Raw genomic sequence first — 27851 nt, forward strand, 5'->3', positions numbered from 1 at the left:
ATATTAATTTATGTAAATTACAAAATACAACACTTATAAGGTTATAGGGAGAAGTATACAGTGACAGTATAAATTGGTACACTTTCTGGAACATTGTCTGATAATATGTGATAATAATCATAAAATCATCCTATTCTTTTATCTAAAAATTCTAATTCTGACAGTTTCTTAAAAACAAAATAAAACAGAGGCAGGAGGATCGTTTGAGGCCAGGAGTTTGAGACCAGCCTGGGCAACACAGCAAGACTCCTTCTCTGCAGAAAACTTTAAAATTAGCTGGGCATAATGGCATACACCTGTAGTCCTAGCTACTCAGGAGGCTGAGGCAGGTCACTTGAGCCCAGGAGTTCAATGTTACAGTGAGCCATGATCGGGCCACTACACTCCAGCCTGGGTGAGAGAGTGAGAACCTGTCTCTAAAAACAACAACAACAAAATTTTAAGCCAAAACAGACAAGGTGTGTTGGAAGTGTTTGTAGAGCATTGTTATAAAGGGGTAAAAGAAAAAGCCCCAAACAAACAGGGCTAACGGCCACAGTATATCAATTTAATGCAATATTAAGAGTTATTAAAATGATAAATATGGGAAAAGCAGATGTAAAAACTGTTGTCATGACAACATACAGGCATAGTAAATATATTACATTTAAAAATATATATATACACATGGATAGAGGTTATAAGAGGCTATATAGAAAAGGTTGTAGTGAGATAAGGTGGAAGTTTTTTTTGTTGTTAGAGTGTAGTTGTTGAAACATTTAAACAAAAGGAAGTCAAAGAGGCCAACATTCTTTTCCACACTGCTTGTAAGTGTATGCAAGTCCTTTCCAGCTATACCAGGGTTACAGAACAACTGCTAACAATGATGGCTGATCCTGATCACCCTCAACCAGGCAGGAAGCTTAGGCAGTTACCTACAGAAAGGCACTTCCAGAAACCACTGGTCATTTGATAGCACAAGTGCACGGGAGCCAGTGCTATCCCCAGACCTTGATGTGAAGAAGGAAGACATTCAAGTTATTAGATGTTGCTTCACAAAGGTCTCTGCTGTTCCAACTCCATGCAGAAGTTATGAATGGGGGTTTTTAAATCACTCATGTGACTTAAATGCCAGCTCTGCCACATTTTTACTAAATGTTTACATTTGGGCAAGTTCCTTAACCTCTCTGTTTCCTCATCTGTAAAATAGGGATGATAACCTCTACTTGCGAGTGCTCCTGTAAGATTAATGAGATAATGTTTGGGAACATTTTGTATTGTGTCTGGCTCCTTGTAAGTGCCCCACAAGTGGCGGCAGTTGTTTTTATTAACCATTGTGATCGTCTCTTCAGGAAGTGTTTCTGCACTGCCGGGTTCTTGTCTGTGGAGTGCTGGATGAGCGTTCCCGCTGTGCCCAGGGTTGCCACCGGCGTATGCGTCGTGGGGCAGGAGGAGAGGACTCAGCCAGTCTACAGAGCCAGACGCTAACAGGTGGCCCAATCCACATCGACTGGGAGGATTAGTTTGTGGCCACACCTGTGTTGGGTCACCTGCGTCCCTGCGTTGGGCGGCTCTGCTCTTTGGAGCTTCTCTCCACGCCCTCCAAGAACATCCGCCAGCACCTAAGTTCAAACTTCATACTGTGAGTTCAGACTCAACTCACTCTGATGGTGGTCCATTGGGTCGGCACAGGCCACAGCACTGCTGAACAATGTGACCTGGGTGGGGTTTCATCTTTCTAGGGTTGAAAGCTCAACAGTCCACCCAGAAAGAGACTCACCCTATTTCCCTCATTTCTTTCCTACAGTTAAATACCTCGTGTACGATGCAATCGGACCATAAAATCAAAAGTTGGGTATAATATTTCAAGTAGAAACCCTAGAAAAATTAGGCCAGGTGCAGTGGCTCATGCCTGTAATCCTAGCACTTTGGGAGGCCAAAGCGGGTGGATCATGAGGTCAGGAGATCCAGACCATCCTGGCCAACATGATGAAACCCTATCTCTACTAAAAATACAAAAATTAGCTGGGCGTGGTGGCGGGCACCTGTAATCCCAGCTACTTGGGAGGCTGAGACAGGAGAATCACTTGAACTTGGGAGGTGGAGGTTGCCATGAGCCGAGATCATGCCACTGTACTCCAGCCTGGGCAACAAGAGCAAAACTCTGTCTCAAAAAAAAAAAAGAAAGAAAAGAAAAGAAAAAGAAAAAAAAAAAGAAAAGAAAAGAAAAAGAAAAAAAAAAGAAACCCTAGAAAAATTAAACTGAAATTATTACTTAAATACCCAATGACTCCTTAAATATGTAAATAATAGTTATATCTTGAAATTTCAGTTCAAATACAGAGTAGTTATAGGAGACTTGGAAGTTTATCAATAAAACAACATGTAATTTTAAAAGTAGTATTTGGTTTTTCTGTTGCATACTATTTTCTTTTTCTTTTTTTTCTTTTTTTGTTTTTGAGATGGAGTCTTGCTCTGTCACCCAGGCTGAAGTGCAGTGGCGCAATCTCAGCTCACGTAACCTCTGCCTCCCAGGTTCAAGCAATTCTACTGCCTCAGCCTTCTGAGTAGCTGAGATTACAGGCACGCACCACCACACCCAGCTAATTTTTGTGTTTTCAATAGAGATGGGGCTTCTCCATGCTGGACAGGCTGGTCTCAAACTCTTGGCCTCAGGTGATCCACTTGCTTCGGCCTCCCAAAGTCCTGGGATTACAGGTGTGAACCACTGTGCCCGGCCATCTTTTGATACTTCTAATATATTGCCTTAAGTGAAATATTTTCACCTAATAAATATTAATAAATTCATCAATATGCATTTAAGTGTTTCAATGACTGAGCTGTAACAGAATTAAAGTTTGGTACCATATTCTCTGTTATTTGGTATTCTATGCCCTCAGGCTAAGACAATAGAAAAAAGTATACAATTCTGCCATACTCTGTTTTGTAGATACTTAATAAGTTTTATTGAAATAAATATAAACCACAAAGATAAATTTTATCTGCAGTTAACCCCAATTTCTTAATATGCCAATTAATTTTATGGCCTTTACATAAGATCAGAAAAGTTTTTCTCCTATTAGTTTTGTTTTTTTTTAATTGCATTTTAGGTTTTGGGGTACATGGGAAGAACATGCAAGATTGTTGCATATAGGTGCATATGTGGCAGTGTGATTTGCTGCCTTCCTCCCCTTCACCTATATCTGGCATTTCTCCCCATGCTATCTCTCCCCAACTTCCCACCCCCTGCTGTCCCTCCCCTATTTCCCCCCAACAGACCCCAGTGTGTGATGCTCCCCTCCCTGTGTCCATGTGTTCTCATTGTTCATCACTCACCTATGAGTGAGAACATGTGGTGTTTGATTTTCTATTCTTGTGTCAGTTTGCTGAGAATGATGGTTTCCAGGTTCATCCATGTCCCTACAAAGGACAGGAACTCGTCGTTTTTGATGGCTGCATAATATTCCATGGTATATATGTGCCACATTGTTCCTGTCCAGTCTATCATCGATGGGCATTTGAGTTGGTTCCAGGTCTTTGCTACTGTAAACTGTGCTGCAATGAACATTCGTGTGCATGTGTCCTTATAGTAGAACAATTTATAATCCTTTGGATATATACCCAGTAATGGGATTGCTGGGTCAAATGGAATTTCTATTTCTAGGTCCTTGAGGAATCGCCACACTGTCTTCCACAATGGTTGAACTAATTTACATTCCCACCAACAGTGTAAAAGTGTTCCTATTTCTCCACATTCTCTCCAGCATCTGTCTCCAGATTTTTTAATGATCACCATTCTAACTGGTGTGAGATGGTATCTCAATGTAGTTTTGATTTGCATTTCTCTAATGACCAGTGATGATGAGCATTTTTTCATATGTTTGTTGGCCTCATGTATGTCTTCTTTTGTAAAGTATCTGTTCATATCCTTCACCCACTTTTGAATGGGCTTGTTTGTTTTTTTCTTGTAAATCGGTTTTAGTTCTTTGTAAATTCTGGATATCAGCCCTTTGTCAGATGGGTAAACTGCAAAAATTTTTTCCCATTCTGTTGGTTGCCGATTCACTCTAATGACTGTTTCTTTTGCCGTGCAGAAGCTGTGGAGTTTGATTAGGTCCCATTTGTCTATTTTGGCTTTTGTTGCCAATGCTTTTGGTGTTTTGGTCATGAAGTCCTTGCCTACGCCTATGTCCTGAATGGTTTTGCCTAGATTTTCTTCTAGGGTTTTTATGGTGTTAGGTCTTATGTTTAAGGCTATTAGTTTTTAAAAGTTGCTACAGTATGGGTACAGTGGCTCATGCCTGAAATTCCAGCACTTCAGAGGCCAAGATAGGAGAATCCCTTGAGCCCAGGAGCTCAAGACTAGCCTAGGCAACATAGTGAGACCTCGTCTCTACAAAAAATTGTTTTAAATTAGCTGGGCCTGGTGGTGTGCAGCTGTGGTTCCAGCTACTTGGGGGAGCTGAGGTGGGAGGATTGCTTGAGCTCAGGAGGTTGAGGCTGCAGTGAGCCATGACAGTGCCACTGCACTCCAGCCTGGGTGACAGAGTGAGACCTTGTCTCAAAAAAAAAATCCCCAAATCCCAAAACCCAAAAAAGTTGCTACAATTAATAGTTCTTAGTAGAATCAATAAAGTTAATAAAAGTAAGGGAAAGGAGAAAAGGATTTAGATCAGAAGTCAGCAACTTTTTTCTGTAAAAAGGCAACTGGTAAATATATTAGGCTTTCTGGGCCCTGCAGTCTTTGTCACAGCCACTCAACTCTACTGTCATAGTGCAAGGACAGCCACAGAGAATATGTAAACAAATGTGAGCACAGTTATTCAAAAAAAGGATTCAAAACCAGACTTTGAGCTAGGTGTGGTGGCTCACACCTGTAATCCCAGCACTTTGGGAGGCAGAGGCAGTCGGATTATTTGAGGTCAGAAGTTCGAGACCAGCCTGGCCAATGTGGTGAAACCCCGTCTCTACTAAAATACAAAAATCAGCTGGCGTGGTGGTGGGCACCTGTAATCCCAGCTACTCAGGAGGCTAAGGCAGAAGAATTGCTTGAACCCAGGAGATGGAGGTTACAGTGAGCTGAGATCTTGCCACTGCACCGTAGCCTGGGCAAGAGTGAGACTCCCTCTCAAGAAAACAAACAAACAAACAAAACACACACACACACACTCAAAAGGGTTTGGGCTAGGTTTGGCCCACGGGACTTAGTGAGCCAATTCCCACTCTAAATTAGTGACCAGCAGCCCTTCTGTGCAGCAGAATCACCTGGAAACCATTTCTAAACTACCACTGGATATTCTTTATTGGTTTGTTCTAAAGGATCCTCAGGTGATTCTAATCCATGGTTAGGGTTGAGACCCGCAAGTTAGGGAGTGGCCACTTGTCTGTCACTCCTGACAGGCTGCAGAGACTTTTCCTAGCTAGCTCCATTACTAACTCTTACCAAGTACATCTCAGATCTTAACTTGACTCTAACACCATTTAGTAACTAGGAATATCAACAGGGGAAGGTCACCGGAGGGAAAAATAAACCCTCAGAGACCTAATTCCACCTGACCTTCTCCTCCACTGGCCTTAATCAGGTAAGCCTCTGAGCCTGCCCACCTGTTTTTCTCTCTTCAGCATCAGTGGGAATAACCGTTGTCATCGGTGGAACTTACCAAGTTGGGTTTTGATCTCTTCTAAGTGAAATGGAATCATATTGGTGATAATGGAATTCATTCATCTCTTTCCAAATTTTCTAAAAAGTACACTTTATTAAATGTGAGATGTTTACTGGCAACTGAAACATAGGCCAGAGGAAAGTCATTGCCTCCCAAATGGTTGGACTCCCCACAGTTTCACTCATGAATATAATTATCAAGTCCAGGAATTGCAGGATTTGCTTGCATTTTAGTCTTTAAGCTAAGAACTAAATTTCCAGGCAAACGTGTCTTGGTTGGTTGGGGAGAGCAGTCTTAAATGAAGAGTAGCCTTCAAACTACTCCATGTCTTTTTTCAATTTTCCTCAAAGGAAAAGACTCACTTTCCAGCTGTAGAAAAATGTTTCCTTTCTCCCGCTTTGTGGTGTCCAAACTGTTGGAAGAAAGAATGAGTCATCTCTCACGGTGACTCGAAGACTGACATCTCAAAGGCTGGCAGCTGTGGTGTCACTCAAAACCAGGAAGGAATCATCTCTTCCTCATAACTCTTCCTTCTCCTCCTCTGCGCAGATGCAAGCTGCCCGCTGACTATTCATAAAGGGGCGGCAGCCCAAGGTCCACACGGTGTTGAACACAGTGTCAACCAGGGAATCACAGGCTACTTGAAAAAGATAGAAGAGGGACAGAAAGGTTAATATTGAATAATTTTCAAGAGGCACTGTATTTCCAGGGATGACATGATACCCAGAGGAAAGCAGAGACGGTAATCCAAATATAGAATTCGAAGGAAGAGCATACATTTCAGAGAATGTTTTCAGAAAAGCTCTCACTCAATCCAATAAAGCAGAAGACACCTGGAGGTGCCCTCGCTTGTGGGTCCCTGCTCAAAACAGTGGTGAGCAATCAGCACTCCTACACCCCCATGCTTACTCCATGGAGAATATTTTTTGCAGAGGACTCCCTCACATGACATATCTTGTTTTCCATAGCTTTCCTGTCTGTGGCCATACCACCCGGAACACGCCCCATCTTGCCTATAGCTTTCCCTGTTCAAGTATTGGATGAACAACCGTTCACTGATGGAAATACATTTGCATGTGTTGGATATGTTGGTTAGCCACTGTCTTGGGAGCCAACGATATGGAGACAAAAGACATCATCCTCAATTCAAGGACTCTGCAGTTCGGATAAAGAGGTGGACAGGTAAACAGGTAGCTACACTACCTCATGATGAAAGTAAGCCCAAGGTGGTATGGGAGCCCACAGAAAGGGTCTCTATCCCTTTGCAGCAAGGGTTATTAGGGGAGGTATCTTAGAGGAAGTAAGATATATAAGTTTAAACTTCAAGAATGGTCAGGAAAATTAAGTACTGATGCATACTAAAACATGGATGAATTTTGAAAACATTATGCTAAGCAAAAGAAGCCAGTTACAAAAGGCCACATATTGTATGATTCCATTTGTATAAAATTTCCAGAATAGGCAATCCATATAGAGTAAAATAGTAGTTGTTTAGGGCTAGGGTGGGGTAGGGGAGGTAATGAGTAGTGACTGCTAATGGCTACAGGGTTTCTTTTGGGGCTATGAAAATGTTCTGGAATTAAATTGTGGTGATGGTTGCACAACTCTGTGAATATACAAAAACCACTGAAGTGTATAATTTTAAAGGGTAAATTTTATGGTATGTAAATGATATATCAATTTTTTAACTTTTTTTATTTTTTTAAAAAATTGAATACTTGCATCCTTTGAGACTATTAGGGAACATTAATCTCTACCATTCAACCCAGTTGTGATATTAATTCTGATTTACTACCTTGGACCTAGAGCAGTTTTATGGTCTTTGCAACTATTATAACCCTTAGTCTTCAGAACAGGAAGCAAAATGAAATATATCAATTTGCAAAGTTGGTTCATTGAAAAGATCAAAGATGTTAACAAACTTTCAGCTAGACTAACCAAGAAAAAAGAGAGGACTCAAATTACCGAGTTCAGGAATGAGAGAGAAACATCACTAACAATCTTACAGAAATAAAAAGAATTATAAGGAAATACTATGAATAACTACATGCCAAAAAGTGTTGATAACTTGGATGGAATGGACAAATTTGTAGAAAGACATGAACTGCTGAAACTGACTCAAGAAGAATAGAAAATATGAATAGGTTGCTAGGGTATATAAATACAATGACTAACCCAAGCTTGTGATTTAGTAATTTAAAACTTCCCCAAAGAAATCCAATTCTGTTTGGCTTTACTGGGGAATTTTACCAAACATTTAAAGAATTAATATAAATCCTTTCTAAACTTTTTTTAAAAATTAGGAGAAAAGGGATCATTGCCCAACTCATTTTATGAGGTCAGTATTACTCTCATACCAAAACCAAAGACTTCATAAAAATAACAAACTATAGACTTATAACTATAGATGCAAAATCCTCAACGAAATACTAGTAAACTGAATCCAGCAACATATAAAAAGGTTTACATCGGACAGTGACGAAGAAGAGGATGAAGACGACGAGGTCGTTGACGAGGAAGTGAATATCGAATTTGAAGCTTATTCCATATCAGATAACGATTATGATGGAATTAAGAAATTATTGCAGCAGCTTTTTCTAAAGGCTCCTGTGAACACTGCAGAGCTAACAGATCTCTTAATTCAACAGAACCATATTGGGAGTGTGATTAAGCAAACGGATGTTTCAGAAGACAGCGATGATGATGTGCATGAAGATGAGATTTTTGGTTTCATAAGCCTTTTGAATTTAACTGAAAGAAAGGGTACCCAGTGTGCTGAACAAATTAAAGAGTTGATTCTAACCTTCTGTGAGAAGAACTGTGAAAAGAGCATGGTTGAACAGCTGGACAACTTTTAAATGACACCACCAAGCCTGTGGGTCTTCTCCTAAGTGAAAGATTCATTAACGTCCCTCCACAGATCGCTCTGCCCATGTACCAGCAGCTTCAGAAAGAAGTAGCGGAGGCACACAAAACCAACAAGCCGTGTGGGAAGTGCTGCTTTTACCTTCTGATTGGTAAGACATTTGTGGAAGCAGGAAAAAACAATTCCAAAAAGAAATGGAGCAACCAAAAGAAAGATGAGTTAATGTTTGCAAATGCAGAGGAAGAATTTTTCTATGAGAAGGCAATTCTGAAGTTCAACTACTCAGTGCAGGAGGAGAGCGACACCTGTCTGGGTGGCAGATGGTATTTTGATGACATACCAATGAAGCCTTTGCGAACTGTGATGTTAATTCCAGGCGACAGGATGAACGAAATCATGGATAAACTGAAAGAATATCTATCTGTCTAATCCATTTCCAATGGACAGTGATGGGCTTGCTTTTGTAAAATTACCAGAAAACTCAGTGGAGAATTACTGAAAAACTCATAACTTTATTCGGAGTAAGGTTCTCTACAAAAAGTAGGATTCTGTCCCGTGTGGCTGTGACACATTTACAAAATATCAGTTTTTTAAAATTTTGGTCAAATTATGAATGGTTGATTTAAAAACTTTTCCAAGAAGAAGAAAAACATGTAATTTAAAGAACTCAATAAAAACTTCTATTTTTTATTTAAAAAAAAAAAGGTTTACATCATGACTAAGTGGGATTTAGTCTAAGAATGCTAAACCATACTAAAATCAATTAATATAATACACTACATCAACAGAATATAGAACACATACCACATGATCATCTCAATAGATGCAGAAAAAACATTAGAAAACATCCAACACTTTTTCATGATGAAAACACTTGGCTATGTATGGTGGCTCATGCCTGTAATCCCAGCACTTTGGGAAGCTGAGGCTGGTGGATCGCCTGATGTCAGGATTTCAAGACCAGCCTGGCCAACATGGTGAAACCCTATGTCTACTAAAAATACAAAAATTAGCCAGGTGTGGTAGCGGGCTTCTGTAATCCAGCTACTCAGGAGACTGAGGCAGGAGAATTGCTTAAACCCAGGAGGCAGAGGTTACAGTGAGCCAAGATCATACTACTGCACTCCAGCCTGGGAGACAAAGCAAAACTCTGTCTCAGAAAAAGAAAGAAAGAAAGAAACAAACAAAGGAAAAAACTCAATAAACTGGGAAAAGAGGATAGCTCCCACAACCTGATAAAGGCCATCTAGAGACAGCCATAGCTAACAGTCATGCTCAATGGTGAAAGACTAAATGCTTTTACTCTAAGATCAGGAACAAGACAGAAGTAACCACTCACAACACTTCTATTCGGTGTTGTATTGGAAGCTCTAGCCAGGGCAATTAGGCAAGAGAAAAAAAATTGTTTAAATCCAAATTGGAAAGGAAGACGATATGCAGATAGATGGCATTATCTTATATATAGAAAAGCCTATGGAACCCATGAAAAATCTATTAGAACTAATGAGTTAATTCAGCAAGGTTGTAGGATATAAGATCAATGTAAAAAAATCAAATGTATTTCTATACATTATTAGTAAATGATCTGAAAATAAAATTTAAATACAATTATATTTTATTAGCATTAAAAAGACTAAAATACTTAGGAATAAATTTAACAGAAGTCCAAGTCTTGTACTGTGAAAACTATACACACCTTGTTGAAATAAATTAAAGAAGACCTAAATAAATGGAATTGATATAATTGATATAAACATAATAAATAGATTTGATATAAATACAATGTGTTAAGATAGTAATATTCTCAAATTGATCTATAGATTCAACAATAACCCTGTCAGATTTCTGGCTGCCATTTCTTGGAGAAATTGACAATCTGTTCCTAAAATTCATATGGAAATGTGAGGGATTCAGAATATTCAAAATAGTCTTGACAAAAAAAGAACGAAGTTTAGGAACACATCTTGATTTCAAAATTTACTGCATAACAACAATAACAGACAATGTGGTTCTGACATAGATCAGTGGAATAGAATTGAGCATCTAGGAATAAATCCTTATCTTTATGGTCAATTGATTTTTGACAAGGGTGCAAAGACAATATAATGTAGGAAAGAACAGTCTTTTCAACAAATGGTGCCAGAACAACTGAATATCCACATAGAAAAGGATGAAGTTGGACCTTTTTCTTACACCATACACAAATATTAATTCAAAATAAATCACAGACCTAAATGTAAGCGTTACAAACAATGACACTCTTAGAAGAAAACATGAGTAAATCTTTGTGATCTTGAGTTAGGCAAAGCATTACTACATATGACACCAAAAGTACAAATGACAAAGGAATAAATTAAAAAATAGATAAATTGGATTTCAAATTTGAAACTTCTGTGCTACAAATAATACCATCAAGAAGGCGGGGGAAAAGAAACAAAAAAAGGGGGGAGAAAATGTTTGCTAATCATATAGCTGATAAATAACTTGAATATATAAAGAACTCTTGCAACTCAATAATAAAAAGACAAATACAATTTTAAAAGGGACAAAGGATCCTAATAGACATCCAAGTATATATGCAATGGCCAATAAGCACATAAAGAGATGCTCAGCATTGATAACTATCACGGAAATGCAAATCAAAACCACAATGAGATACAACTTCACATGCAGTAGGGCCTATAATTAAAGACAGATAATGACAAATGTTGGTGACGATGTGGAAAAACCTGAGCCTTCACAATTTGCTGGTGGGAATGCAAAATGGTGCAGCCCCTTTGGAAAACAGTTTAGCAGCTCTTCAAAAGCTTAAACCATAGAGTTACTATTTAGCCCAACGATTCCTCTCCTAGATACATACCCGAAAGAAGTGAAAACATGTTTCCACCAACATTTGTGCATAAATGTTCATAGCAGTAATATTCATAATAGCCAAAATGTAGAAACAACCCAAATGTCCATCAGTTGGTGAATGGATAAAGAAACTATGTTAGAGCCATACAATAGAATATTATTCAGCAATAAAAAGGAATGAAATACTGATACATTCTACAACATGGATAAACCTTGCCTAGTGAAATAAGTCAGTCACAGAAGACCATGTATTGTATGATTCGTTTATATGAAAGGTCCAGAATAGGCGGTTCTAGAGGTAGAAAGTAGATTTGTGATTTCCTCGAGCTGGGCAGGGGGAGTTTGGGGAGAGGCTGTTAATGGAGCTGGGGTTCCTTCTCAGGGTGATGAATATGTTCTAAAATTGATTGTGAGATTGACTGCATAACTTTGTTAACATATTTAAAAGCATTTAAATGGCTGAATTGTATTGTGTGTGAATTGTAGCTTAATAAATCTGTTTCAACAACAAAAAATGAATGATTAGGGTGTTTCACACAGGGGCAGAAAGGAATGGACCATCAACCCAAGTAGTTTGATTCACCAGGTTGGAAACACTCTTTTTGTAGAATCTACAAAGTGACGTTTCTGAGCCCATCGAGGACTGTAAGAAAAAAAATCTAATATCCCACGATAAAAACTAGAAATAAACTATCTGTGAAAATGCTTTGTGATGTGTGGATTCATTTCACAGAAAGGAACCTGTGTTTTGATTCACCAGGTTGGAACCACACTTTCTGTAGAATCTACAAAGGGATATTTCTGAGACCATTGAGGCCTGTAAGGAAAAATCAAATATCCTGTGAAAAAATTAGAAACAAGCTATCTGTGAAAGTGCTTTGTGATGTGTGGATTCATCTCACAGAATGGAACCTGAGTTTTGATTCACTAGGTTGGAAATACTCTTTTTGTAGAATCTACGAAGGGACAGTTCCGAGCCCACTGAGGCAAGAGTCAGGAGAGAGATCAGGAATGGCCAAGATGATGGTGGAGAGGTAGGCTAGGGCTGAATCAGAAAGGGCCACGTACAGCATACTGAAGAGTTTGGATTTAACCTGTAAGGAGGAGGAATCTATTGAATGATTTACATAGGGGGTCGAGATGATCAGATTTGTGTGGCGTATCTGGTCCCAATGGTGACAATCAATTAGATGGGACACAGAGACTGGGTTAATTTGAAGTCACCAGGCAAGTGGGATATGAAAGAGATATTTGGGAGAAAGAATCAATAGGACATTGCTTGCAGGAAGTAACTTGACCTGACCCTAGATTAGCAGCGGGTAGTTTTTCACCCTTTGTAGAAATAGAATAGAATGATACTCCCTTTCAAAGGGCACACTGAATTATTCACATTTCCAAGCCCTCACACCTTCACCTCCAGACTGCACTCTAGACGTTGATCTATGAAAAGAGCCAAGATTCTCTACTGCAGACAGTCTCTGTGGTGTGGAGCCAGCTCTTTATCAGCCTGCATTTCAACTCTTACCAGCTAAAAATAGAAAATGCTAATTCATACCTGGATACAATATCCTGGCTTCAGAAACAGAGAGAGTAAAAACTTTTCCTAATTAGGACAAAGAAAGTATAGAATCAGTGCTAGAAACTAGGTAGCAAAGCAGTTGTTTAAAATAACTATCCTTGCTGGGCTCAGTGGCTCATGCCTGTAATCCCAGCACTTTGGGAGGCTGAGGTGGGTGGATCGCTTGAGTTCAGGAGTTCGAGACCAGCCTGGGCAACATGGCAAGACCCCCATCTGTACTAAAAATACAAAAATCAGCGGGGCGTGGTGGCATACGACTGTAATCCCAGCTACATGGGAGGCTGAGGCACAAGAATCGCTTGAACCCGGGAAGCGGAGGTTGTAGTGAGCCAAGATCACACCATGTCACTCTAGCCTGGGCAACAGAGTGAGATTCTGTCTCAAAAAAATAAAAAAATAAAAAATTGTAAATAAAATTATTATCCTCAAGTACATAGAGACGTTTACACAGAAAAGATTTTTTGAATTCCTACTCTGACTGAAAACAAAAAACAGAGGCCTAAACGAAACCAAGTGGTCCTATAAGGAATAATTCTTAATATGGAAAATTATTTAACAGTGGAATGGATAATCCAAGCCAGTCGGGCAATTCTTTCTCCAGCCTTAAATGATAGATTTTTATTTTTCTGGGAAGGCTTTGGTGTAGTCGTTTACCTTCAGGAGTGTTGCCAGCAGCTCATGGGCAGGACAGCAAGAACTTTAGTGAAGGAGTGCCCAGAATCTTCCTTTCACCATTTCTTGCTCAGCCACAGTGTTCCATAAAGAATGTTTACTGAGCTCTGATGATCTCTTTGAGTCAAGGGGTTCTGGCTACATCTCGGTGTGAAAACAGGAGCAAATTCCCTACGCACTGTACATGCCATTGAGATACCTACCTTCCACGTTGGAGACAAAGCCCAGACTCCGCTTAAGGTCAGAGCAGATGGAGTGGAGACACCATCGGAATTTTGCATCACAGCGATATTTGTTGGCGCCGCAAGTGTCATAACAGACATCCAGCTGGTTGCAGCACTTGGTCATTGCTGGAATGCCCAAGTCCATCTGGGGAAAAGTGAAGGAAGGAAAAATAAGGGGAGGAAATGCCACGTCCAGACTACGGACCTTGGGCAACCTTGCCCACCTGGTTATTAAGGAGCCAGTTCTCACATTTCTAGTGCATATCCCAACTAATTCAGAAACACCAGTGGCTCAGTAAAACACCAACAGTCACAGGATGCAAAGTTTTTTTATTGTTACTTAGTTATTATTTCAATAAGCGATTCTGGCCCATTTTTCATCTCTTTTTTTTTTTTTAGATGTTAGTAATTTTAAAGTTCAGAGTCAGCTTTCAGTAATGAAAATAGAGACCAGAAGGATAATCAAGAGAGCAGAGCCACAGGCCTTCTAAATTTAATTAACCCTTAACAGTTCCATGTGAGATTTTGTGTGAGCAAAGGATTCTACGGCTAAGAAGTATGAACAATTCAGCCTCAGTTCAAGAGATCACCAGCATCCCAGACAACACTATTTTGAGGGTGTGTGTGTGTGTGTGTCTCGGGATGTGTCGGAAAGTAGAGTGGGTATAGAACACACAGCTCCTGACCACAAGGGGACTGTAGTCAAAGCACATCTCTCGCACACATATGAGAGCATCCTATAAACAAATGTAAATGTAGCAGCATAAACTGTGTAACTAAGTTCATAAAATGCCACATGTGGCTGGGCGCAGTGGCTCATGCCTGTAATCCCAGCATTTTGGGAAGCCGAGGTGGGCAGATCACTTGAGGTCAGGAGTTCGAGACCAGCCTGGCCAATATGGTGAAACCCTGTCTCTACTAAAAATACAAAAATTAGCCCGGCTTGTGTGTGTGTGTGTGTGTGTGTGTGTGTGTGTTTGCAGATTTCCATGATGTCAGCACTCCAAACGTAGCCAGTTTGGCACTACTAACACGAAGTCAGCTGCTTGCAAAAGTCATGACAATATGTAGCAATCAGCTCTTACTGGCCACCACCAGCTGGCTCCAGCACATCACTGGAATGGTCCACTAATTTAAATAAGTCAAACCTGTCATATCTAACTCAAATTAAGTTGTGTCATAATGCCCTAAGTCTCAACTGACATTTTCAGTGGTGATTTCAAAGTTCTGATCTACTATCAAGGGCTTATCTAAGGGACAGCTGTCCCTGAGAAAAGGAAATCAGATATATTCTTTGAAAATTCTCTCCTTTCCCTCATATCCAATTTCAAATACTTAATTGTAAGTTCAGCTTGTTTCCAGAAACAATCACTTCCATCAGGGATAACTCTAAGATTGCTCTCAGTCAAAACCAATCAACCAAGAAGGTAATGCTGGCAGTACATACACTTTCTGGTACCTTGAGACCCAGGAAATAGGAACTACAGCCGTTGGGCTCTTGGGGCTTGTAGCCGGGTCTGGGCATCGGTGCCTTTCCTTGCAGGAAGAAGAAAGGAAAGAAGCAAGAAGAAATATTTAGAAGTTGAGCATTTGGGAACATTTGTCAAATGAAAATTTTCTAAAAGCTTATTTCGCTTTTTCTTTAAAAGTCATGGTGCCTCGCATCCAAATCAGGTGATGGTGATGATGATGATGATGATGATGATGTCACAGAAGAATCATGACTTTCAGACCACTTTGACCTTTTCTCCTAATCTCAAAACATTTCATGAGCACTTTTTTTGTTTGTTTTGAGACAGGGTCTCTCTCTGTCACCCAGGCTGGAGTGCAGTGCTGTAATCTTGGCTCACTGCAAACTTTGCCTCCCAGGTTCAAGCAATTCTCCTGCCTCAGCCTCCCAAATAGCTGGGATTACAGGTATGCACCACCATGCCCAGCCAATTTTTGTATTTTTAGTACAGACAGAGTTTCACCATGTTGGCCAGGCTGGTCTTGAACTCCAGACCTCAAATGATCCACCCCCCTTGGCCTCCCAAAGTGCTGGTATTACAGGCATGAGCCATTGCACCCAATAAGCATTTATTTACTGAAGGTTCTAGTGTTTCTTAAGTGCATGATCTTGACGATTAGGGCCATGGCAAAACCCAACTAAAACTCAAGGTTCCGCATTCCTGAACCACTGCAAGACCGCACACCGCATAAAGAAGCAGCAGAACGCAACTGGATCGCACACTTAAGGAATTGGAATTGTAGCAGTGCCTCAAAAGCACTTCACTTGCAGGAAATTCAAGCAAGATTCCAGAAACATAGAGCGTTATTGAGCAAAGAGCAAAGAAATCACCCTGATGTGATATCTTAGGCATTTGTTTCATAGAACTAAGTGGAAATGATCTCAACAGCTTTGAATTTCTGGTTTTTATGAACTTTCAAATGTGTAGAGAGAAGCTTTACCAGTTGTATCAATGGCAGTGCTCACAGGTAAAGATAATCTTGACCTGAGATGACCTCAGGACAGTCATCTGCAGTGGTTATTTTATCCCATTATCCAGATAAGAAAATGGGGCTAAGAGGTTGCATGACTTGCCTACCATTGTACAGGAAGTGGGGAAAATAGGATATAAAGTCAGATTTCCTGTTCGTCTCTAAAGCCCATGCTCCTTTACCACATATCTGCCTCTTTTTAGGAGATGCAAGACCTAGCATAAGACTGGGGAAATGTACAAAGAATAATTAATCCTTAGGGTAAGGCGATGGCAGTTCTTTCTCTCTCCTTCCTTCCTTCCTTCCATACTTCCTTTCTTCCTTCTTTCCTTTCTCTTTCTCTCTTTCTTTCTTTTTCATTCTTTCCTTTCTTCAATCTTCTACCAGGTATTTATTTTTAATTATTTTGTATTATGAAATATTTCAAAACTGTCGAAAAGTCAGAGAAACAAACAGCCATGTACCAAATACACAAACATAATAAATGTTAACATTTGCCAAATTTGCTATAAATGTTTTTTTCTTTTTTATTAAATGTGACAGTTCAAGTGCAGGTTCAGGCACAGTTGAAACCACTTTGCATCCCATCGTTCTATTTTAATTTTTAGATACTAAGTTTATGTCTTAAGCCCCCCCCAATTCATAACATTCTGCAAATTTCTTGTTTATTCTTGGACCTTTACTCTCACAAAGAATTTTGCAATTTTTTTGAATTTGTAGCATCAACTTAGTAAAGTCTACAAGAAAGATGGCCAGGAATTTGATTGAAAAATCCATCGAATGTATAGATTTGGAGATAGCTGCCTTTCTTAGGATACTCAGCCTTCCCAAATATGGACACGGTATAGTTCTCTATTTACTGAGGTCTTCCTGTATGTCATTCAACAGAGCACCGCCATTCTCTCCATATATTTATTATACTTTCTATATACCTATATTATTCAGATCCTTAAACAAAATAGACTATCTCTTAAAAATCCAGAGGTGAGACTCATACCTCTATAGTAAATCTGCAGTTTTCTGGAACCCAGGCTGCTTCTAGCTTTCTGCTCTCCCATCCCTAGTGTAGCCCTGGCTCTCACGGTCCAAGATGGCGCTTCAGCCAACACATCCATATTACCTGCAGCAGGATGGGAGGAGTTAGAAGGGTCCAGCCCCTCTCTTCAGTAAACACACTCCAGAATGTTACATGTGTTACTTACTCATACTTCCCTCTGGCCACACCTTAATCAAATGGCAAAAATCTGGTTGCAAAGGTGGGCTAGGAAATGAAACGGGCAGCCGTGAGCCCAGCTAAAAAGCAGAAGCAGGGGCTTGTTACTGTAGAAAAGGGGAAGAATAGATGTTAGGGGACACTAAGCAGTTCGTGCCACAGTTTGGGTATTGGTTGCTGTGATACATGTGGTTATAAGATTGTGGTCCAAGATGACTTCCAGTGATTCCCACCTCCTGGCATTCATCTCCTGTGTATAGTCCCAGGAATGGTCTGTGTGACCAAGAGAATACTGCAGAAGCGGAGGTGTGTTCCTCCTAAGATTAAGCTCTAAAAGACATGACTTCTGTCTCGGGCTCTCTTACGCTCCCTCTCTCTCACCATTCATTCTAGGGGAAGTTATGTCATGAACAGTCCCACGGACAGACCCATGTGTCAAAGAACTAAAGCCTCCTGCCAATAGCCTCATGAGTTTAGCAAGAGATCCTCCAGCCCCAGCTGAATCTCCAGAGATGGCAGCATCAGCTAGCAACATGATCTCAACCTTATGAGAAACTGAGCCAGAATTGCCCAGCAAAGCCACTCCAGGATTGCTGCCCCTCAGCAACTGTGTGATATGATCTTTGCTATTGTTAGCTGCTAAATTTCGAGGTACTTTGTTGCTCAACAATATATAACTAACATATATATATAATTAGTTATATATATATATTATATAACTAATAGTTATATATTTTTATAATTATATATAATTAACAGTTATATAATTAATAGTTAATATAATATATAACTAATATATATAAATATATAACTGTTGCAGTTGCCATTATATATATATATTTTTTGGAACAGAATCTTGCTCTGTTGCCCAAGCTGGAGTGCAATAGCATGATCTCAGCTAACTGCAATCTCCGCCTCCGGATTCAAGCAATTCTCCTGCCTCAGCCCCCTGAGTAGCTGGGGTTGCAGGCACGCCCACCACACCTGGCTAATTTTTTGTATTTTTAGTAGAGACGGATTTTCACCATGTTGGCCAGGCTCGTCTCAAATTCCTGACCTCAAGTGATCCACTTGCCTTGGCCTCCCAAAGTGCTAGGATTACAGGTATGTGCCACCTTGCTCAGCCTGCCATCATGATTTTAATCTTTTTGTTATATTTTTTTCTGTAACAGCTTTATTGAACTATAATTCATATATCATCTACATTCACTCATTTAATGTGTATGTTTCAATGGTTTTGGCATATCCACAGAGTTGTGCGATCAATACCATAATCTAATATTAGAACATTATAATCTCAGAAAGAAACCCTGGCCAAGCACAGTGGCTCACAGCTGTAATCCTAGCACTTTGGGAGGCCAAAGTGGGTGGATCACGAGATCAAGAGATTGAGATCATCCTGGCCAACATAGTGAAACCATGTCTCTGCTAAAAATAGAAAAATTAGCCAGACATGGTGGCACATGCCTATAATCTCAACTACTTGGGAGGCTGAGGCAGGAGAATCGCTTGAACCCAGGAGGTGGATGTTGCAGTGAGCTGAGGTCATGCCACTGCACTCCAGCCTGGCAACAGAGAAAGGCTCCATCTCAAAAAAAAAAAAAAAAAGAAACCCTATGCCCCTTAGTCATCACTCCCATCTCCCCACCGCAGCCCTAGGCAACTCTTCCACATGAATTACATCATACAGCATGTGGCCTTTTGTGTCTGGCTTCTTTCGATTAGCAAAATGTTTTCTGGTTTCATATATGTTGTAGTCTGTATCAGTATGTAAGTTCTTTTTATTGCCAGAAAAATCTTCCATGGTATAGACATATCACATTTTGTCCAAGTAGCTATGACTGCAGGTGCATGCCACCATGCATGGCTACCTTGTAAATTTTTTTATAGAGACAGGGTCTTGCTATGTTGCCCAGTCTGGTTTAACTTCTGGGCTCAAGCAACTCTCCCACCTCAGTCTACTGAGCTGCTGCAATTACAGGCATGAGCCACTGTGCCTGCTTCTTTTCTTTTTCCTTTATTTTATTTTTTGAGCCAAGGTCTCACTCTGTCACCCAGGCTGGAGTGCAGTGGTGTGATCTTGGCACACTGCACCCTTGATCTCCCAGGCTTAAGCAAGCCTCGCATCTCAGCCTCCCTAGTAGCTGGGACTACAAATGTTGCCACCACACCTGACTAATTTTTGTATTTTTTGTAGAGATGGGTTTTTGCTATGTTGCCCAAGCTAGTCTTGAACTCCTGGACTGAAGCTATCCACTCATCTTGGTCTCCCAAAGGGCTGAGATTATAGGCATGAGCCACAGCATGCAGCCTTCTTTTTTTTTTTTTTTTCCCCCAGCTCTATCACCAGGCTGGAGTACAGTGGCGCAATCTTGGCTCACTGAAACCTCTGCCTCCCGGGTTCAAGCAATTCTCCTGCCTCAGTCTCCCAAATAGCTGGGATTACAGGCACATGCCACCATGCCCAGCTAATTTTTGTATTTTTAGTAGAGATAGAGTTTCACCATTTTGGTCAGGCTGGTCTCGAACTACTGACCTTGTGGTCCGCCCGCCTCAGCCTCTCAAAGTGCTGGGTTTACAGGCGTGAGCCACCGCACCCAGCCTTCTTTTTCTTATTGAAGTGAAATTTGGATAACATAAAATTAACCATCTTAAAGTGTGCACTTAAGTACATACACAATGTGGTACAACCATCACCTTTATCTAGTTCAAAAACATTTTAATCACTCCCAAGGTAGACCTTGTGCCCATTCAGCAGTCATTCCCCATCTCAGGCAGTTTGGATGCTATAACAAAAATAACATACACTGGATGGCTTACACAACAGAAATTTATTCCTCACAGTGCTAAAGCCTGGGAATTCCAAGATTAGGGTGCCAGTGCATTCCGTGTCTGGTGAGGGCCTTCTTCCAGATTTGTAGACAGCCTTTGTCTTCTCTAACCTCTTTCCCTTCTTACGAGGACACTAGTCCCATCATAGTGGCCCCACACTCAAGACAGTATCTCAGCTCACTGCAACTCTGCCTCCTGGGTTCAAGCAATTCTCCTGCCTCAGCCTCCTGAGTAGCTGGGATTATAGAGGCCCACCACCACACTCGGCTAATTTTCTGTATTTTTAGTAGAGACAGGGTTTCATCATGTTGGCCAGGCTGGTCTCGAATGCCTGACTTCAAGTGATCTGCCTTCCTTGGCCCCCCAAAGTGCTGAGGTCACAGGCGTGAGCCACCTCACCCAGCCAGATAATGCGACATCTTTTTAATAACTTTGCTGACAAAGACATTTGCCACAGACTTGGTTCAGTTTCTTGGGTTACCCTCTGCCTTTTTGCCCTTGATAACTCACAGAAGATAAAACTCTGCTATTCCAGCTGGGCGTGGTGGCGCACGCCTATAATCCCAGCACTTTGGGAGGCCGAGGCGGGTGGATCACGAGGTCAAGAGATAGAGACCATCCTGGTCAACAAGGTGAAACCCCGTCTCTAGTAAAAATACAAAAATTAGCTGGGCATGGTGGTGCGCGCCTGTAGTCCCAGCTACTCGGGAGGCTGAGGCAGGAGAATTGCTTGAACCCAGGAGGCGGAGGTTGCGGTGAGCCAAGATTGCGCCATTGCACTCCAGCTTGGGTAACAAGAGCAAAACTCCGTCTCAAAACAAACAAACAAACAAACAAAAAACAAAAAACTCTGCTATTCCAGTTTGAAAGATAATGGAACTGAATTCCTCTCCAGCCTGCAGCTAATCCTAGTTATTTTTATTTTATTTAATGTTTTATGTTAACTGCAGAAATTCTATTTAGAAATGAAGCTGGAAGTATAAGTTCTAAGATAAAAGGTGATGGTTTCAGTCTACACAGGAACGGAAACCATATCCTCAAATTATCATTTGAGTAGCTTATGGTTGATGTTTTAAGTCTAGGCATTAATAATGTATCATATCCGCAGATGTTTTATTTCCTGACTGAAGCTAAACAGGAATGAGACGCTGACAAACTGATCCCGTTCAAATTCAAATCTTAGTGTTCATAAAAAAATTTTATTGGAACACAGCCACACTCATTAATTATGATTTAGCTATGGGAGCTTTCACAGAAAAAATAGCAGAATACTATTCTAATCTTGATGTGAGGATGGTTTTCTAATCAAGACATAAAATTCAGAAGCCATAAAGAAAGAGACTGACAGATCTGATCTTATAAAACTTAAAAGCTTCTGAATAAAGTGAAATACCATAAAAGTCTTCAAAGACAAACTGGAGGGAGATTGAGAAGAGTTAGCTAAGAAAGCGAAGAGCTCTACCTGCCAGCCGTGGACACGGCCTCCGGGGCCCACCCTTTTTTCCCTCTGTTTTGTCACTGGGAAGAGCAGTAAAAACTTCCAGGGCTTTGTGACCCAGGGCAAGAGTTTTGACTTCCCAGGAGCGTGTGTCCATCCTCCCCACCCAGCTGGTTCCCCTGGAGGTGCTAGCAGGGAGTGAGTCCACTCTATTGAAAGGTCCACCCACAGCAAACCACCGTGGCACACATTTACCTATGTAACCAACCTGCACATCCTGCACATGTACCCCAGAACTTAAAAATAAACATTAACAAATGGAGTAACATTTATATTTCCAAAAGGAATTCATAGGAGTGTTTTTTTCCTATCTCTGGCAGCAATAGTTCTTATCACTCTTTTAAAAATGTTGCCACTCTGTTGGCTAAACGTGGTATCTCATTGTTACTTTAATTTATAAACCCCTGAATTCAACCATGTTATTTGTATGCGGACCATTTACCTTTTCTTTTCTGTCAATTGCCTATTTCCATTCTTTGCTCATTTTTCTTTTAGGTCTTTCACCTATGTCTTCACAGTTTGTAAGAATGATATTTTTGTAGTAATGATATTATGTCTTTGTCATTTGTTTTACAGTTTTCCACTCAGTAATATGATTTTTCTATTAATGTTGTGTTTGTTATAAAGAACAGACAATGATACCAAATGAATAATAAAAGTATTTACTAAACTATTATAGGCATAGCTTCATCAACAACCCCAACCAGCTATCTCAAACATGAGAAAATAAAATAATTTCCAGGCCGGAAGCGGTGGCTCATGCCTGTAATCCCAGCACTTTGGGAGGCCCAGCAGGGGGATCACCTGAGGTCATGAGTTTGAGACCAACCTGGCCAACACAGGGAAACCCCGTCTCTACTAAAAATACAAAAAGTAGCTGGTGGCACGTGCCTGTACTCCCAGCTACTTAGCGGGAGCTGAGGCAGGAGAATCACTTGAACCTGGAAGGCAAAGTTTGCAGTGAGCCGAGATCACCCCACTGCACTCCAGCCTGGGTGACAGAGGGAGACTCTGTCTCAAAAAAAAAAAACTTTCCAAAAAATAAAAGAAAGAAAGGTACATCCTCCCTCTTCCCAGAAACACTCAGATGCAACATGACTAACACGTCGACAGAACACAGCAGGACAGGGACAATTTTCCTGAAGAGAACTCTGTATTTCAGTCTCTAAAACAGATTAAGTTACGGCATGAAGTAGGGCGATCGACTTGTCCTGGTTTGCCTGGTACTGTCCCTGTGTTAGTACTGAAAGTCCCACATCCTGGGAGCATCTCCCCTCCTCCCTAAGTCCCCAGCAGACTTAGTCACCCAAAAAAGAGAATAATCTGTTTGCCTCTAAGCCAGTGGCTGTTTTCTTTTTTTGGGCTCTGGATCCCCTGGAGAATCTGATGACGTCTGTGAGTTACTTCCCTGGAAAAAGATACAAACTCACAGGTTTATGAAATTTTGCTGTAAAACTTCAGATAAAAATTCTCTTAAAAAATAGACTGATTGGCTGGGCGCAGTGGCTCACACCTGTAATCCTAGCACTTTGGGAGGCCGAGCTGGGTGGATCACCTGAGGTCAGGAGTTCAAGAACCAGCCTGGCCATCATGGTGAAACCCCATCTTAAAAAAAAAAAAAAATAGACTGATTCTTTCTTTCTTTGTTTATTTTTGAGACAGAATCTTGCTCTGTCACCCAAGTTGGGGTGCAGAGGCACCATCTTGGCTCACTGCAACCTCTGCCTCCCAGGTTCAAGTGATTCTCCTGCCTCAGCTTCCCAAGTAGCTGGGATTACCAGCACCTGCCACCACACGCAGCTAATTTTTATATTTTTAGTAGAGACAGGGTTTCACCATGTTGGCCAGGCTGGTCTCAAACTCCTGACCTCAAATGATCCTCCCACCTCAGCCTCCCAAAGTGCTGGAATTACAATGGACTGATATTTAAAGAAACTTTTAATATACTTTAAATCTTGGATCTAAATCCAAGAAGAAATTGATTTTGAGGATCTTTTATTAAAGTGTGAAAGTGTGGACAGTATCATTATAGAAACTCTGCTCCGTTGACCCAGCTCCAGAGACCTTCATAAAGCTGATAACTCTTTGGTCATTGTGCCCTCGAGGGACTTCTTCCAGAAGCTGAGAGGCTTTGTCCAGCCACTGGGATTTCTGGGATTTTTAATTTTATGTTGAAAGAGAACTGGAAGAATCTGAATGCAATTAGCCTGTTCACCAGACCATCTTTCTCACAACATTTATAAAACTTGTTAGGTGCCTACCATGCTCTCTATATACCACTGATTCTTTATGTATACTATCTTTTAATTCTCACAGCAGCCTTGCAAGGTGGATATTAGTAACTTATTTTTACATATTTGAGGAAACTAAGGTTGAGAGGGTCAGATAACATGCCCAAGGTCACCAGCAATGGGATATTTTCCCCTAAATTCAAATCCATGATTTTTCCATTATTATGCTTATTCCTCAAAGTCTGGTTCAAAGACTCCCCATTAAAAGGTCCTACCACAGACCTACTACATCAGAATCTCTGGAGGTGGAAAAGGGTATCTATATTTTGGAAAAGATTCTCAAGAACATGTTGTTTGCATTGCTACAGACTCCTTAATGACAGTTGTGCTAGGTATGCCATTGACACAGGCTGGATCTTGTCATATTTATAGCCTACTTGTTTGACAAGTACAGATTTTGTGTGTTGGCACGAAACCAAATTACTTTAGATATGAGAAGCATGGAAAACAATGTTGACATGCTTTCATGGGCTACCAGGATACAGACACAGTTTTATCTGCCTGAATAATATAACCTGTGGACCTAAGTTCTTTAAGAATGACTTCATAGAATGCCACTCCTTTACCTTGGCTGTGCTTTGCAACTACCTGGGAAAAACGTTAAAATAACTGATGTCTGGGGCCAACCCACAGAAATGTTGATTTAATTGATTTGGTGTCAGGTGTTGTTAAAGCCCCTCAGGTGATCTGAAGTGTAGTCAAGTTAGCCGCTGTTTTAAATTGTAGTTAGTACCTATCAAAGGTAAAATCTGGCTGGTGCGGTGGCTCACGCCTATAATCCCAGCACTTTGGGAGGCCAAGTTGGGAGGATTGCTTGAGCCCAGGAGTTTGAGACCAGCCTGGACAAGATGGTAAGACTCCCTTCTCTACAAAAGTTACAAAATTCTCTGGGTATGGTGGTGCACACCTGTAGTCCATGCTAACTAGGAGGCTGAGGCAGGAGGAGCCCTTAAACCCAGAAACTCCTACTAATTAGAAACACCAGGGGTGGGGCCAGAGATCTATTTAAATCAGCCCTCCAGGGGCTTCAACTCACAGGCGAGTTTGAGAACCACCACTTAAAAGAGAAGCACTGTGCAAGAGAGATCAGTCACAAAGCAAACTACAGAAGAGCAGACGCTGCTATTAGGTGTTGTTTGTTCAAAAGATTGCTTGATGGCCTGGCATGGGGGCTCATGCCTGTAATCCCAGCACTTTGGGAGGCCAAGGCGGGTGGATCACAAGGTCAGGAGTTGAAGACCAGCCTGGCCAATATGGTGAAACCCCGTCTCTATTTAAAAAAAAAAAAAAAAGAGATTGCTTGATTCACAATCAATCTGAGAAGATATTTTGTACTCTTTTGGGCACAGCCTCCAGGTTTTTGGCTCCACTGGATTCCCAGGTAAGGAGGCATAACCCCCTATTTTTCTAAGTGTTTTTCAGGCCACTCATTGAGCAGCAGGCTGTTTTGCACAAAGTGAGAAGCGTTATCTGCCTTCCTCTTCTATTTACTCTTCCCATCCCCCACCAGTTGCTGCTGGCGTCCACCCTGCTCAGCCAGAGGCTCCACAACTAAAATGTGCTGAAGTCTTTTAATGCTGTTTTGCTAGAGAAGGAAGAAGAGGGCTTGGGTCTTGATTTCCTAATAAAAAATTCCTGCCGTTACCTATTTGCTGAACCACAGATATTAGTCTCGTGTTGCCTGTGTTGATTCCAATGTCTGAAGGAGTCAACCCCTTCCCCGCGCCATCCGTGCAAACCAGGGGAGCACAATCCGGTGGCGAGGCCTCTGCGTTGTTCTAACTGCCTTGGACAAATACATGGTTTTGGGGCCAGATAGGTTCTAACAGAGCAGGCATTTTTCTCTGTGAAACTTTCACAAAGAAGCTGCAGCATCCTTTTTTTTGAAAAAACAAAACGAAATAAAAAAAAAACCATATCCCTATGTGGTTAAAACATCTGTGCTGCAAAACTTTGGGTCCCGGTGCAACGATTAACCATTAGCTCCTCATCACCCTTAGTGTAAGCGATTTCCCCCACTCAAAGATAAATAGGAATAGAGAGACTTCTGGGGTGAGTCCGGGAAGTATGTAATTTTTTTGTGCATCTTTTGAAAGCTGACATTTTCTCTGCGGAGTATTTGGAGAAAATGTTTCTCAAATGTGTTTTCCTATTAGGCTAAACTGGCTCACCATTTTCATTTCTAATCCCATGATGAGATATTTGATAAATTAAACCATAAAACTAATGCTACCTGAGACTGTGCATGCTTTGGAAAACATTTTCATGCGCATTTGCAATTACACGGTGCAACCCAGCTTCAGGGCCCGGGCCTCCGCATTTCGCTCCCGTGACATTAATTTCCAGTGCCCAATGAAGGAAGCAGTGGCACCAGCGACTCCATGCCGGCAGCCAGGTGTGCATCTTAGCTCCTGTGTACCCCCAGTCCCACCCAGGCAAGGCAGGGGAAGTGCTCCGGCCAGCTCACAATTCTACATCTGGCGCCCAGCCCCAGGGACAGCCCCTGGGATCCCTGGTGAGCCAAGAACCCTTCCTCTCCACGGCCGGCCCGAGGCGGCAGGCAGAGACAGCTTCCTTGGAAAAGTCCGGCAAATTTATGCCAGTTAGGGACTGAGAGCTCGGAGGACTGTGTGAACTGCAGTGGGGGAAGGGAGAATTTGTTTCCAAGCTGAGCACAGAACAACTGAGGAGGTGGTTTGGCCCCGTGGCAGATTTTTCTCTGAATGTTCAGCTTTAATTTTCATCCCTGGGAACTCCTGGCAGAGACTCTCACACCAACATACCTTCTCCCCACCCCAGACACCCTTCTAAGAACTGCCTCACAACAAACTCATTAAAATGGCCCAGGGAAGGTTTCCCAGATACAATACAGGAAGCTCAGTGAAATGTGAGTTTGAGAGAAACAACGAAGAATTTGTCAGGATAAGTATATCCCAAATATTTCACTGGACATACTTATACTAAGGACTTCTTTGTTGTTTATTTGGATTTTACATTTCACTGGGTGTCCTACATTTTTATCTGCTAAATCTGGCAGCTCTAAGTGGATAACAGGGAAAAGTGCAAGACAGATCGTGACCTCTCTGGGGCTGCCCATGGGTCCACCAGTGAGTTTTTACAGAAAGAGAAACCGCACACTCACCGTATCGGCACCTGTACTGACAGACTCCATTCTTCCCTCCCAGCAGCTCCAGAAAAGAATCGAAGTAGCTATTGACAGATTCAAAGCTTCCCCGGATGTACCGAAGGCCCCAGTCTGAGTAGGACTCCTCTGCATCAGGGCTCGTGTCACCCTGAGCCAGGCCACCCCCCAGGCAGAGCCACAAAACCAAGAAGCCACTGGCCAGCTCCATCCTGCAGCCAGGTAGGTACTGGGTTCTCTCCTCAAACTCCGCCAGTGTCCCAGAAGTCCGGGGACAAACCCCCTACCCAGATGTCAGGCAGGACTGGGAAAGGGATTATCTGGAACGTTCAATCTGTCTGTTCCCCAGAGGTGGACTTTAAACAAAGCTATGGAGGCTGGGATGAGATCAGGGCAATTAGAAAGAGGGCAAAGGTTAGGGAGTGGGAGGGCCAGGGAGAGAGAACACTTCAAAGTGGATTCCACCACCCTGGAGGAGGGAGATGTTGGCCAACTTCTAGGACGCAGGGACAGTGGAGCATTCGGAGTTCTACCCCCATCAGCTTGTTAACTTATTGA

General features: G+C 41.5%; 2 protein-coding genes and 1 pseudogene across 6 annotated transcripts in view; 2 read left to right on the forward strand and 1 right to left on the reverse strand.

The window, feature by feature from the left end:
• Positions 1 to 5145, forward strand: part of OIT3 (oncoprotein induced transcript 3) — a 44188-nt gene extending 39043 nt beyond the window's left edge. For both annotated transcript variants that reach the window (XM_012460255.3, XM_012460254.3), the window contains one exon: positions 1332 to 5145. In XM_012460255.3, the coding sequence (XP_012315678.2) occupies positions 1332 to 1502 (171 nt within the window). In that variant the 3' untranslated portion in view covers positions 1503 to 5145. The remainder of the gene's footprint in view (positions 1 to 1331) is intronic.
• Positions 3273 to 27638, reverse strand: PLA2G12B (phospholipase A2 group XIIB). 4 transcript variants are annotated; one of them, XM_012460252.2, is made up of 4 exons: positions 27294 to 27638; positions 15296 to 15372; positions 13816 to 13981; positions 3273 to 6282 (listed from the first exon to the last, which is right to left on the reverse strand). In XM_012460252.2, the coding sequence occupies exons 1-4, from the start codon at positions 27502 to 27504 to the stop codon at positions 6161 to 6163; spliced, it is 576 nt and encodes a 191-aa protein (XP_012315675.1). In that variant the 5' UTR covers positions 27505 to 27638; the 3' UTR covers positions 3273 to 6160. The 4 variants fall into 4 exon arrangements, with proteins under 4 accessions (XP_012315675.1, XP_012315674.1, XP_012315673.1 ...); XM_012460251.2 differs by having other exon boundaries at positions 3273 to 6279; positions 15284 to 15372; XM_012460250.2 differs by having other exon boundaries at positions 15284 to 15372.
• On the forward strand, positions 6430 to 12067 carry LOC105722577 (BRCA2 and CDKN1A-interacting protein-like; annotated as a pseudogene).
• Positions 27639 to 27851: the final 213 nt, after the last annotated feature.

The sequence above is a fragment of the Aotus nancymaae genome, unplaced genomic scaffold (genome assembly GCF_030222135.1).
Source record: "Aotus nancymaae isolate 86718 unplaced genomic scaffold, 86718_ANA_hifiasm-v0.15.2.pri h1tg000010l, whole genome shotgun sequence".
In the NCBI taxonomy this organism is placed as follows: domain Eukaryota; kingdom Metazoa; phylum Chordata; class Mammalia; order Primates; family Aotidae; genus Aotus; species Aotus nancymaae.